This window comes from Schistocerca serialis, chromosome 2 (assembly GCF_023864345.2).
Source record: "Schistocerca serialis cubense isolate TAMUIC-IGC-003099 chromosome 2, iqSchSeri2.2, whole genome shotgun sequence".
Taxonomy (NCBI): domain Eukaryota; kingdom Metazoa; phylum Arthropoda; class Insecta; order Orthoptera; family Acrididae; genus Schistocerca; species Schistocerca serialis.
Genome location: NC_064639.1, coordinates 917442562 through 917456363, shown reverse-complemented (window position 1 = coordinate 917456363; position 13802 = coordinate 917442562). Strand labels below are relative to the sequence as shown.

General features: G+C 40.9%; 1 protein-coding gene across 1 annotated transcript in view; it reads left to right on the top strand.

Moving 5' to 3' along the window:
• LOC126456517 (juvenile hormone acid O-methyltransferase-like) overlaps window positions 1–3711 on the top strand; it is a 63108-nt gene extending 59397 nt beyond the window's left edge. Inside the window, exon 8 of the mRNA XM_050092265.1 lies at window positions 3612–3711. Coding sequence (XP_049948222.1) covers window positions 3612–3711 — 100 coding nt within the window. The remainder of the gene's footprint in view (window positions 1–3611) is intronic.
• Window positions 3712–13802: the final 10091 nt, after the last annotated feature.

Here is a 13802-nt window from a genome sequence, read left to right as displayed (position 1 = left end):
CAACAGTACTTCACTTAACTTTTCACTGAAACAGCACTTGTAAACACGATAGCAAGCAAAATCTCTAGCTTTAAGTGATTAACTAGCAAGCCTTCGTTTCACAGCGTGAAAATATCAGGATAATCTAAAAGGACTGCAATATCTCGAATCGAGATATCTATTACGTCTATTGCGAATGCAACATTTCTCCAAAGAGTTGCGCCATTGGTAACGAGCCTCGTGAAAAAGCCATGGCCAAATGAGGGCTGCTTGTCATGAGTCCAATTATGATACACAGAAATTCGTTAGATGATGAAATGAAACTTCGTCACCAGAAAGCTGGTCATTTTCTAAAGAGCAACTACAGATGTTGCTATCCTCGAAAATTTTTTAGCTATTTTTACGTATGGTGAGTAGTAACCGAATCTGAGCATCAACGTGTTCTGGGAGAGTTTCTTTTCCGCCTTTTTAAAGTAGTCTGGTGCGACGTTTGATGCTCATCGTACTATCATTTTGGATATTTCTTACACGACAGAAGTTGTAAGGAGCGGCTTCTTTTACTAAATACTACAGTTCGTTTAATTTGAAGGCCCGAGATATTATGAAATCTTGTGCCTTCTGTCTTCGTTACTGGCACACAAAATTAATAATCAATTATGACAAGCATGTTCTGCAATAAAAAACGATGGAAATTGACTTGGTTTATTAGTATTAAAACGATATAAGATATTTCTCATTCACACTAATTACACTCTAAGACAAGAGAAAAAAGGCACCATCGTCATCATCATCATCATCATCATCATCATCATTTAAGACTGATTATGCCTTTCAGCGTTCAGTCTGGAGCATAGCCCCCCTTATAAAATTCCTCCATGATCCCCTATTCAGTGCTAACATTGGTGCCTCTTCTGATGTTAAACCTATTACTTCAAAATCATTCTTAACCGAATCCAGGTACCTTCTCCTTGGTCTGCCCCGACTCCTCCTACCCTCTACTGCTGAACCCATGAGTCTCTTGGGTAACCTTGCTTCTCCCATGCGTGTAACATGACCCCACCATCTAAGCCTGTTCGCCCTGACTGCTACATCTATAGAGTTCATTCCCAGTTTTTTTTTGATTTCCTCATTGTGGACACCCTCCTGCTATTGTTCCCATCTACTAGTACCTGCAATCATCCTAGCTACTTTCATATCCGTAACCTCAACCTTATTGATAAGGTAACCTGAATCCACCCAGCTTTCGCTCCCATACAACAAAGTTGGTCGAAAGATTGAACGGTGCACAGACAACTTAGTCTTGGTACTGACTTCCTTCTTGCAGAAGTGAGTAGATCGTAGCTGAGCGCTCACTGCATTAGCCTTGCTACACCTCGCTTCCAGTTCTTTCACTATGTTGCCATCCTGTGAGAATATGCATCCTAAGTACTTGAAACCGTCCAACTGTTCTAACTTTGTTCCTCCTATTTGGCACTCAATCCGTTTATATTTCTTTCCCACTGACATTACTTTCGTTTTGGAGATGCTAATCTTCATACCATAGTCCTTACATTTCTGATCTAGCTCTGAAATATTACTCTGCAAACTTTCAATCGAATCTGCCATCACAACTAAGTCATCCGCATATGCAAGACTGCTTATTTTGTGTTCACATATCTTAATCTCACCCAGCCAGTCTATTGTTTTCAACATATGATTCATAAATAATATGAACAACAGTGGAGACAGGTTGCAGCCTTGTCTTACCCCTGAAACTACTCTGAACCATGAACTCAGTTTACCGTCAACTCTAACTGCTGCCTGACTATCCATGTAAAGACCTTTAATTGCTTGCAAAAGTTTGCCTCCTATTCCATAATCTCGTAGAACAGACAATAACTTCCTCCTAGGAACCCGGTCATATGCCTTTTCTAGATCTATAAAGCATAGATACAATTCCCTGTTCCACTCATAACACTTCTCCATTATTTGTCGTAAGCTAAAGATCTGGTCCTGACAACCTCTAAGAGGCCTAAACCCACACTGATTTTCATCCAATTGCTCCTCAACTAATACTCGCACTTTCCTTTCAACAATACCTGAGAAGATTTTACCCACAACGCTGATTAAAGAGATACCTCTGTAGTTGTTACAATCTTTTCTGTTTCCATGTTTAAAGATTGGTGTGATTACTGCTTTTGTCCAGTCTGATGGAACCTGTCCCGACTCCCAGGCCATTTCAATTATCCTGTGTAGCCATTTAAGGCACCGCGAAGAAATTATCGGAATGAGACGGAAGTCGGTAGAACTGATGTTCACGTACAGACAAGCAAACGACTACAGTTTGAGCAAAATTTGATGATTTGTTTAAGAGAAAGAGCTTCACAGATTCAGTAAATGAATAACGCATTGGCCGGCCGGAGTGGCCGTGCGGTTCTGGGCGCTACAGTCTGGAACCGAGCGACCGCTATTGACCACACGTGCACAACTTATTGAATAGTTGTTACCTCTGTGAACGAGGTTTGCCTGTTTTGAACGCACTCAAATATGGGCAAGGAGTGTATATTTAAGTGTGTGTCTGTGCACTCCGAAATAACCACAGGTTGAATTTTCTGGCTGTCTGCTGGATTTTAGCTAACGTGTTCAAAGGTAAACAAGCGGTGGCTCAATGATGAATAATTTATTGGGTGCTATTACTGAGTGTGTGTTTATGGAATACATATAACTAATCGGTTCTGGGGTTATATTTTGAGTTAAGTTACGAGTGCGTGATTTAGCACTATGACCAGCTTCTTATATTTTTGAGTATATCATCACTTCCTGCTCTGGCAGGAATAAGCCTGTCTACACGTATTATTAATGACAAAATAGTGCAGATATCCCGTGTGGTAATATTCCTGTTTTGAAATTTCGTAATGTTTTAAGGAAAGTGTTATTCAGGGTACTGCCCAGTTGCGGTGTGGTTTTGTGTTGGTGTTTCCGTGGTGTAATCAGCGGTGCGCGTCGTCAGTTGTAGCTGGTCGTTTAGCTGGGGGATGACGCCTTGGCGGCGGCCAGTTTGATTTGTAATCGATAGCGCAGTCGCCGTGTTTATCCGTAGACAGCAGTTCTCCGGCGAATCTAAGTTGAATATTTTGTTATTTGTTCCTGGTGACGCCGAGGCGTCCGTCTTTCCTTTTTCACCGTTCCTTTCAGCTTTCATTCGGGCTCGATCTAAGTTGTATTTCCGCAAACCTTTGATTTGCCATTACTTGTCACTGAAATTTTTGTAATACCTGAAAGATGCCTTTCATTCTACTGGGTTTTTAATGTCTTACAACTGTTATATCTTAAAAGGTGTCCTGCTTCTGTGGGAGTGTTTGTCAGTAAACCATTTACTGTTTATATAGTTCTTAAGATTTATGTAAACAGGCTTCTAAAATTATTTGTTTAGGGTGGGCTTTGACGCCCGTACACATTTTGTCTCTTTAGTAATGTTTCAATTTCTAGTGTACTTTTGTATATTATTCTGGGGTAACAGCATTTTGCTGTTGTCATGCAATTGTTAAATAAAATCTGTTGGAAATTACAAGCCAGGGTTTGTGTTTCATTGACAATTATTGCCTTGTCTTTATTGGGTTGAAGTATCCTTTAGCGTGTGTCCCACGTCACAGTGACGCTGGTGGTATAAAAAAGAGATGGAAGATGGTGGTGGTGGTGGTGGTGGTGGTGGTGGTGGTGGTGGTGGTGGTGGAAAATTCAAAATTGCAATAAGTGAAACTAACCCAGTTGTGCTATTGGGCAATTAAAACCAATTAAATTTGAAAAATTAAAAAAAGTTCAAAAACATTGGAAGTATACCTGTTATACCTTGCAAGACTGCTGACGCAACAATGCAGTACGGCGCTATGTTCAAAAGTATCTGAACGATCCGGATTTTGTGCCTCAGTCAAAGGCAATCGATTATACAACCCAATATGATTTTTAATTCTGTGTAATTTTCACTGTTCTTTGAGTATTTTTTCTTACTAATTTCAAATCAGTTTTTTTTTCGTGTACAGCCTTTTCACAAGCCGAGTAAACGCATTTTTCATGTAGCTTTAAGTTTCACAAGGAGAAATTTTATTGCAAGTAAGAAAAATTTTATTTTAATAATGTGGAGTAGCTGGCTATACTGTCACGTCCATCTGATTGCTAGGGGGAAGCTTCAGTTGATTGTGGATATGCTACAGTGTTGACAGACTACATTTGCAATGTTAGATGTACTTTTCCAGTTTCTTAAATGAGTTTCAATAAGTGTTTGAATAACACAAACGTATTCTATTATGTTTGTGTTAGCTATTTAATTGGTAAGAAAAGACTGGTCATTAATAGTTTTGTGAAAAATGTATACTAAACAAACTTTTTTCGTATAAGGCTTCGTAATCAAGACAAAAGCTGAACACCTCACAACGTACGCCGTACATATGTTAAGGGACTGAGATTGTGGAATAATGGGAAGAGAAAATCAGTGCTTTTTGCAATTCCCATAGTGTGGAGGGAGCTGCAAAAACATGTATATCGTTGTTTTTGTTGTTATGGTTATTGTTGGACACAGAAAGAAAGATACAAAATGTTCTAACATTTCTTCGCCCTTACGACCGGTTATGCATTGTGAATCTCTCCCTATTCCAAACCCACATACGATTCTTAAGATTTTGCTAGAGGAGAGCAGCACCAAAAATGAATGCGATGAGAGAGGTGATTACAAGCCAGAAAAAGATTATGTGCCATAATTATTTAGTTAAAACGATATAAGTAATTTAACTCGGGACTTGACTGACAAGGGATCCTGCCAAACTGTACGGGCGTAGACTGAAAGCGAAACACCTATTACCTGGAGGCTCATTCTCTCTGTACAGGAACAGAGAAACAGAATAAGTAAAACTATTTATTGTAGAAGTTATGGCTCTTAGTTGTGATACTGAACGTTTATGATCCATATCAGTGGAGGTTATTTAGTCTTGTCAAAACATAGCAGAAAGATGTACTTTTACGTAATGGGAATTTGTTTGGCTCAATACCAGTTGCACACTCAGTGCACCACAAGGAGATGTACTGTGCCGTATGCGGCACTATTGCCTAGGTTTGCATTAGCAGCCCAAGGCTATCGGTTACCTATACTGCCTAGTAGTTGCTCTTCCCTCTCTGTTGGCAGAACTGGTTATTGGCAGCAGTCAAGACACAGACGAGATTAGTGAGTTGGTCGTTGGTCGGAACCACTAAGAAAGGCAGTCGCTTGTTTGCTCAAGAAGTGCTTTTCCACAAGCTCTCAATGTGGTTTGCTTATGAGCCCACCACATACACTGAGTGATTGCTGCCCTAGAGTAGTGTGACTTCTGGCAACGGAGCAGCCTGAATTTAACGGCAGCTATTATAGCGCGTTTACTCGAGTTCGTAGTACGGAAGGAATCCATGTACGCTTCTGTTTGAAACAGATACTTTGTCTTGGAGTGGCCAAATCGCCATTTTCTAGTTACTATTTAAACGGATTGTGCACCGATAGAGTTTGAAAGTTGGACGTTCATAGCGTCTTTTGGAGAGTTGGCTATTGATTCTGCTGCTGCGTGCCTACAGCAACTTTGAGATATTATTATTGCGAGTGGTAGCGGGCGAACAGTTAGTTGTTGGTAGCAGTGGGACGCAGCCTGGCGTGGGGAGAAGCCGCGCGTCAGGTGAGGCTGCAGCGCGCCCCGACCGTGATAAGATGGCGCCGGAGGAGAGCTCTTTATTAATCGAGGATCTCCGGTCATTTGCTATTTGGTGCGCCTAGTTGAGCGCTGAAGGGATTTTCTCAATTTTGTGTGTGCATACATTTAAAGTAATATTCATATCTTTGTTGTCACCAGATACGTAATTATTGATGTACGAAATTGTGGAATATTTGAAGTTTTTAAAATGTTCAAGGAAAAGAAAGGTCTGAGTGAAGTTTGTCAGTGTGTCAATCATCAGTTTTCAGAATACCATAAATTAAAAGTTTTTGTTGAGTCCTTTCATTTTTACACCGCTTAAGGCTTGTTGACTAAACCCCTCCTGTTCATTTAATTTCTATAAAAACAAGGAGAGTGGTTGCATCATTAGCTGTGACCATGCGCTGTACTCTGCATGGATCGCAGTATTTCTTTTGAATTATTTTAGCATGTCGCTGGATGAAGAATATTCACGCATTTGCAGCGGAAAGACGAGGTAAGTTGTCTATAGCGTGCAAGAGTACTACAATATAATTGTTAGATGTTAGAGAATACTTCAAAAATTGCAGTCAGATACAAGAGAACTTATCAGATGCAAGAGAACATATTTTTCATGATTTATGAGAAGAGTAATTAATTTCTGTTATTGTTCTTTGCTTCTACTTCCCGTAGCTGAAAGTTCCAGAAAATGTTTGAATGGTGAGGTGTCGGATTAAGTGTTTTCATAATACAAACCATACGGCTACATATCAGATTTTATGATAATGATAATAAAATTTCACTAGATAGCCTAGAAATTTTTTGTGAAATGGTATAGGTAACGATAATATCGTTAGATGCAGGGGGAAACTTTCAAGTTATTTAAGCTTTGTTAACAGATTTGCACGTAGCCTAAGATTGCTTAAAATCACAAAATTTGTCTGTACTCTTCAGAGAAGAAGAGTAACTGTTGGGGAAAAAATTGTAAATTTTAGGCAATTTGTGCTGCTTTAAAATGAAAGCATTTAATTCTTTAAAGTTACAAATACAGGCCAGAAAAAATTAAAACTGTGTACCATTTTTGTGGACTGAAATTCTTAGACATCACACGGCAGGTCCAAAGCATGATACACAAGTGATATTGTTCGAACAGTGGAGAAGGTTGAGGTCTTTCGTTTTTCGTATTTCAATCGAGTACTATTTAGTTATCCAGCAATGGACAAGAACTGTTTACAATTAAACTTACTATATTGACAGTAATACAAAAATAAAATATTCAGAAAAGAGAATCACTGTCATGTGTTTTCATGAATATCAACGGGACCGTTTCCCACCCCAGCAGCAACATGAGAAATTGGCAGTTTCCATATCAAATCAATCTATCAATTATTTATTTTTCATCCATTTGAAAACTGTTTTGTCTTTGTCGACATAATGTACCATATATTCATAACTCTAGGTCATTTTTCAGTACTTTTTGAACGGTGCAGACATAGCTGTAGCTGTGTGAATTCCTCTTTCCTCCCAGAAATATAACCAAGTTATATACTTCTCCAACTACATGTGCTAGATCTGTCATTACAGTAAAATCTAAACAGATAGATATTATCGGGGCTGTCATCGCTCTTCAAAGAGACGTGTGAGTCAGAATCAGTCTCCTTAGTTTTTCTTCTTTGTGTAGTTGACATATCTTTGATCACAGGCATAATTTTGCATAGCTCCTACTTTTGGACAGCTCTTTTTCTGTTAGGTGGCTTTTCTTTTTCAGCAATGAGTACTGCTAGAAATGCGATCTCCGGCAGTTGTGTAGTCGGCACATGGAAAGGCGACGACCTGCGGTACACAGCTGTGTGGCTGGGAGCTGGGCATTGGGTGACAGTGTATCACTTTTAGAAATGAACCGTGTCATACATACATTTATGTGAGAAAAGTCATGAGATATCTCCTAGTATAGTGTCAGACTTCCTGTCGCCCGGAGTAGTGCAGCAGCTCGACATGGTATGGACTCAACAAGTCTTTAGAAGTACACTACAGAAATATTGAGCCATGTTGCCTCTACAGCCGCCCATTATTACGAAAGTGTTGCCGGTGCAGGATTTTGTACACGAAGTGACCTCTCAATTATATCAGAAAATTTTCTATCGGATTAATGTCGAGCGATCAGGGTGGCTAAATCAATTGCTCGAACTGTTCAGAACGTTCTTCAAACCGGTAGCGAAGAACAGGGGCGCAATGGGATGGTGCATTGTCATCCGTAAAAATTCCATTGTTGTCTGTGAACATGAAGTTCATGAATGGCAAAAAAAGGTATCAAGTAGCTCAAAATAACCATGTCCCGTCAATGCTTGATGCAGCTGGAGCAGAGGACCTAATCCACTCCAAGTAGACACAGGCCACACTTTTATGGGGCCACCAACAGCTTGCGCAATGCCTTGTTGATAACTTGGGTCCATGGCTTCGAGGAGTCTGTACCACACTCGAATCCTACCATCAGCTCTCACCAACTGATTTCGGGACTCATCTCACCAGGCCACGATTTTACAGACGTCTAGGGTCCAACCTGTATGATCACGAGCCCAGGGGCGTAGCTGCAGCCTATGCCGTGCTGTTACCATATCCATAGCGTCGGTCGTATGCTGCTATAGCTCATTAACGCCAAATGTATCCGCACTGCCCTAATGGATACGTTCTTCGTACGTCGCACATTGATTTCTGTGGCTATTCACTCAATTTTGCTTGTCTGTTAACACTGTCAACTCTACGGAAATGCCGCTGCTCTTGGGCGTTAAGTGAAGGTCGTCGGCCACTGGTATGTCCATGGTCAGAGGTATTCTAGGCACGCTCTTGGCATCGTGGATCTGGGACCATTGAATTCTCTTACGATTTCCGAAACTGACTGACCCATGCACCTAGCTCCAACTACCACTCTGTGCTGAAATTCTGTTACTTCCCGTCGTGCGGCCATAAGCACATCGGAAATCTTTCACACGAAATCACCTGAGTACAAATGACAGCTCCGCCAAAACACTGCCCTTCTATTATACCTTGTGTACACAACACTACCGCCATCTGTATATGTGCATATCACTAAGGTATGACTTGTCACCCCAGCTTATTTTGGAATGAAGCGTATCGTACTTAAGGATTATATTGATCGTTCAATAATTACCTTATTATAACAAATGTGCCAATAATGAGTAATTTTCCGTGCATGCAACACAAATTTGACTTGACTTAATTCCTTTGGACCCTATGGGGGCATAGGGCATCCAGGAGAACTCGCCATCCGTCTCTGTCTTTGGCCATTTGCCTCAATTCTGCCCAGGTCTTGCCAACACTTTTTGCTTCCCCTTCCACTGTCCTCTTCCATGTGCCCCTTGGTCTTCCTCTCTTCCTTGTTCCCTGGGGATTCTATTCCAATGCTTTTTTCTCGATGGCTCCATCTGGTTTTTCTTAAGGTGTGCCCCAAGCATCCCCACTTTCTCTCTCGTATCTAGTCTTCTATAGGTATCTGGTTATCTGGCTTGTTATTCGGCAGAGCTCCTCATTACATATTTTTTTTGGCCACCAGATATTCATGATGCGTCGAAGACATCTATTTATGAAGCTTTGTAACTGGGATGTTATCTTTTTATCCATTTTCCAGCTTTCACTGGCGTACAGAAGGACAGACTTCACATTTTTATTAAAGATACGGATTTTTGTTTTATACGTGATATTTCTATTTTTCAATGTTGGATACAATTGTATGAAGGCAGCATTTGCCTTTTTAATGCGGTTTTCCACATGATCTCCAGCTCCACCATCTTCCTCCACTATACTACCCAGATACAGGAATGAGTTGACAGTCTCCACCCGCTGCCCACCTATTAACAATGGCACCTCCATGTTCCCTGAATTTACTCTCATTTCCTTTGTTTTACCTATATTTATCTTGAGGCCAGCAGTCCCTGCTTCTTTCAGCAAGTTTAATTTAGCTTGCATATCAGTCAGCCTTGGAGCTAGTAAAACTATGTCGTCTGCAAAATCCAAATCCTCCAGACGTTCGTGGATCCCCCACTGGATTCCTCGTCTCCTGCCTGTTGTGACTCTTCTCATAACAGAGTCTAGAACGAGTAGAAAAAGTGTTGGTGACAAAATGCAACCCTGACGGACTCCAGTTGTTACTTTTATGGGCTCTGTCATATTTCCCTTGTGGAGTACGCAGCATTTGTAGCCATCATATAGATCTTTGATGATGTTTCAGATGTTCTGTGGTATGCCATACTTCCGCAATACCTGCCAGAGCACTTTATGTTTCACGGAGTCTAAGGCCTTTTGAAAATCAATGAATGCCAGGTACATGGTTGCTTGGAATTCTTTGCTTTGCTCTAAAATGATCCTAGGAGTGTTAATAAGATCAACACAACTGCGTTGTGCCCTAAAACCGGCCTGTTCTTTACGCAGTCGCTTTTCAAGGGATTCTTTAATTCTGTTTAAAATAATTCTGGTGAGGACACTGACAACAATGTAATATCACGCCAGTTGTTACAGTCTGAGAAATTTCCCTTTTTTGGGAGCTTTACCACCAAACCATTTTTCCACTCCTTTGGAGCTTTCTCTTCAAGCCAAATATGCTTCAGCAAAGGATGGAGCATTTTAACAGTACTTTCAATATCAGCTTTTAAGAGCTCCGGTGCTATGTTGTCTAGGCCTGGAGCCTTTGTATTTTTTACTGTTTTCAAGGCAATCCTAATTTCGTCCATTGTGGGGCACTGCAAATTTATATCTTGATCTTCTTCGACTTCCTCTGGAACATCTCTTACTTGTTCCTCTTAGTTGTCTTCACAATTTAACAGTTCCTTGAAGTGCTCCTCCCATCTCTGTAACTGTGCCTGTTGAGTTGTAAGCATCACCCCATCCTTGTTATTAACTGGTCCTTCATGTCTGAAGTTCTTCATTGACAACCGTTTGGTAATATTGTAGAGCTCTTTCATATTTCCTTGTCTTGCTGCCTCTTCTGCTAATTTTGCTTGCTCATCTATCCATTTCCTTTTATCTCGACGTAGCAATGTTTTCACTTTTTTGTTCGCCTCCATGTGTTCTTTATGCGCTTCGCTCTCCTGTGCTCTTGTCTTACAAAAATTTAACTTAAGTTTTAGTTCTTTCCTGTGGCTGATTTCATTCCACGTAGCATCGGAGATCCATTCCTTCCTTTGATGTGCCTTAAATCCTAAGATTTTTTTCCCCCCACATCTAAATAACTGTCTTTGATTTTTTGCCAGCATGTTTCAATTCCGTCTTCCATAAAATTTTCTTCAGAGAGGACCTGGAATCTGTTTTTGTAGTTCAAGGGCAAATGTTTCTTTGATCTGTTGGTCTTTTAATCTTGCCACATCTATTTTCTTGCACCTGTGATTGAGCTTGGTTCTATTTGCCACTATCTTCAGTCTGAATTCCGCCAAAACTAGGTGGTGGTCACTTCCAACGTCTGCCCCTCTTCTATTTCTGACATCTAACAGAGAGTGTCGGAACTTGCGGCTTATGACTATGTGGTCTACTTGATTCTCGGTAACGTGGTCTGGAGAAACCCACGTCATCTTATGGCAGTTACGATGGGGAAACAATGTGCCTCCAACGACTAGGTCATGTTCAGCGCATATATCTATCAACATTTCACCATTTAAATTCCTGATCCCCATTCCATGCACGCCCATGATATGTTCAAGCCCTTCATTTGCTGAACCAACTTTTGCTTTCAAGTCACCCATTAAAATTTTTATGTCCCTAGAATTTGTTTGTCTAAGGACTCCGTTAAGCTCTGTATCAAATGCATCTTTTAATTCTCCTTTAGCTATTTCAGTAGGTGCATAGCATTGAATTACAGTGACATATCGCACATTTGTTTTAAAGCGTGCGGTTATTATCCGTTCTGAGACTGGTTTCCACTCCAGTAAGCTCTTCTCGCTGCTTTTAGATAGTAAGAGCCCTACACCATTCCTATGCATTGCGTCCTCACCTGTCTGACCCGCATACAGCAACACTCCACCATTTTGTGTTTGGAATTCCCCAGATTCTGGCCACCTTACTTCACTTAGTCCCAATATATCTAGTCGATAGTTCTCCATCTCTTTTTCAACCTGTCTTAGTTTCCCTTCCTCTCTCAACGTCCTTACATTCCAAAAACCGATACGGGTTTTCCTTTTCAGGCCAAAGGTCATATCCTTAAGATCCATCCGGCTGCTTCTCCTTTTAGTTTCTGTGATATGTGTTTTTTGATGGTGCGGGTTATCAGCCCACAGCCCCCGAGTGTCCTGGTGGGGCTGCCACCTCATGGCCTGGACACCTGCCAAGGTTTTATTTCAGGGCCTTACCCCTTAGATAGCTTGTCTTCACCACGACTACAGAACGCTATCCATCCCTTTGCAGTAAGGCCTATGTGCATCAACGCTGTCCTGGTTTCCCATGATTTTCCTCTGTCCACATTAGGGGACTGTGTCTGCTGCCACACAATCACAAGGAGGAAAAGGAAAGGAAGGGAGTGTATAGGATGGGACAGGACAGGACACCAGACGGGACGTTGTGAGACACACTTTGTTTGGATCCTCTATAGAGACCTGTCCGGCTTGGGAGGCCCTGCTGGTAGTTACACCACCGCCGGCGTAGCCCTCCATTTCATTGGATCACACAAACCCCATCGCCGACACGGACAGTGTTTCGTTAAGGCGGTGTCTTGGTAGGTATATATTGAATATGCGTAAATGTGAAAAGTATTCTTGAGCTGTATGCACATTTATTTTCGGTATAGAAGTGCTGTTTGTCAAAAGTTTCTAATGGAAAAAAAAAACAAATTATGAATGACTATTCCCAAACAGTGGCAGCATAACTAACAGTAGGGATATTTGTCGTTGATGTGGTCTTCTTATAAACAGACTGAGTATATCAGATTGGTGGAAAGTTTTGGCTATACAAGTTTTAGTGCACTATTGGTTCTGTATAGCGATAAACTTCGTGGGAGTGTAGGTTGTGAATGGAAAGTTGTACGATTACCTTTAACCATCTATGAATCGCACACATATTTTAATGCTGTTATATAACTGTAGTCTTGCAGGAGGATATGTTGTTGATGTGTAGTCAGCTTGTTAAATTTATAGAAAGTGTTGTTATACTATCTGACTGCGGCAAGGTTTTTAGTTTACTCTTGTTACCCTGCTGACGGCCGTGGGAGAGCCAGTCCTGACAAAACTCTACCATCTGGTGAGCAAGATGTATGAAACAGGCGAAATACCCTCAGACTTCAAGAAGAATATAATAATTCCAATCCCAAAGAAAGCAGGTGTTGACAGATGTGAAAATTACCGAACTATCAGCTTAATAAGTCACAGCTGCAAAATACTAACACGAATTCTTTACAGACGAATGGAAAAACTAGTAGAAGCCAACCTCGGGGAAGATCAGTTTGGATTCCGTAGAAACACTGGAACACGTGAGGCAATACTGACCTTACGACTTATCTTAGAAGAAAGATTAAGGAAAGGCAAAAACCTACGTTTCTAGCATTTGTAGACTTAGAGAAAGCTTTTGACAATGTTGACTGGAATACTCTCTTTCAAATTCTAAAGGTGGCAGGGGTAAAATACAGGGAGCGAAAGGCTATTTACAATTTGTACAGAAACCAGATGGCAGTTATAAGAGTCGAGGGACATGAAAGGGAAGCAGTGGTTGGGAAGGGAGTAAGACAGGGTTGTAGCCTCTCCCCGATGTTGTTCAATCTGTATATTGAGCAAGCAGTAAAGGAAACAAAAGAAAAATTCGGAGTAGGTATTAAAATTCATGGAGAAGAAATAAAAACTTTGAGGTTCGCCGATGACATTGTAATTCTGTCAGAGACAGCAAAGGACTTGGAAGAGCAGTTGAATGGAATGGACAGTGTCTTGAAAGGAGGATATAAGATGAACATCAACAAAAGCAAAACAAGGATAATGGAATGTAGTCTAATTAAGTCGGGTGATGCTGAGGGAATTAGATTAGGAAATGAGGCACTTAAAGTAGTAAAGGAGTTTTGCTATTTGGGGAGCAAAATAACTGATGATGGTCGAAGTAGAGAGGATATAAAATGTAGGCTGGCAATGGCAAGGAAAGCGTTTCTGAAGAAGAGAAATTTGTTAACATCCAGTA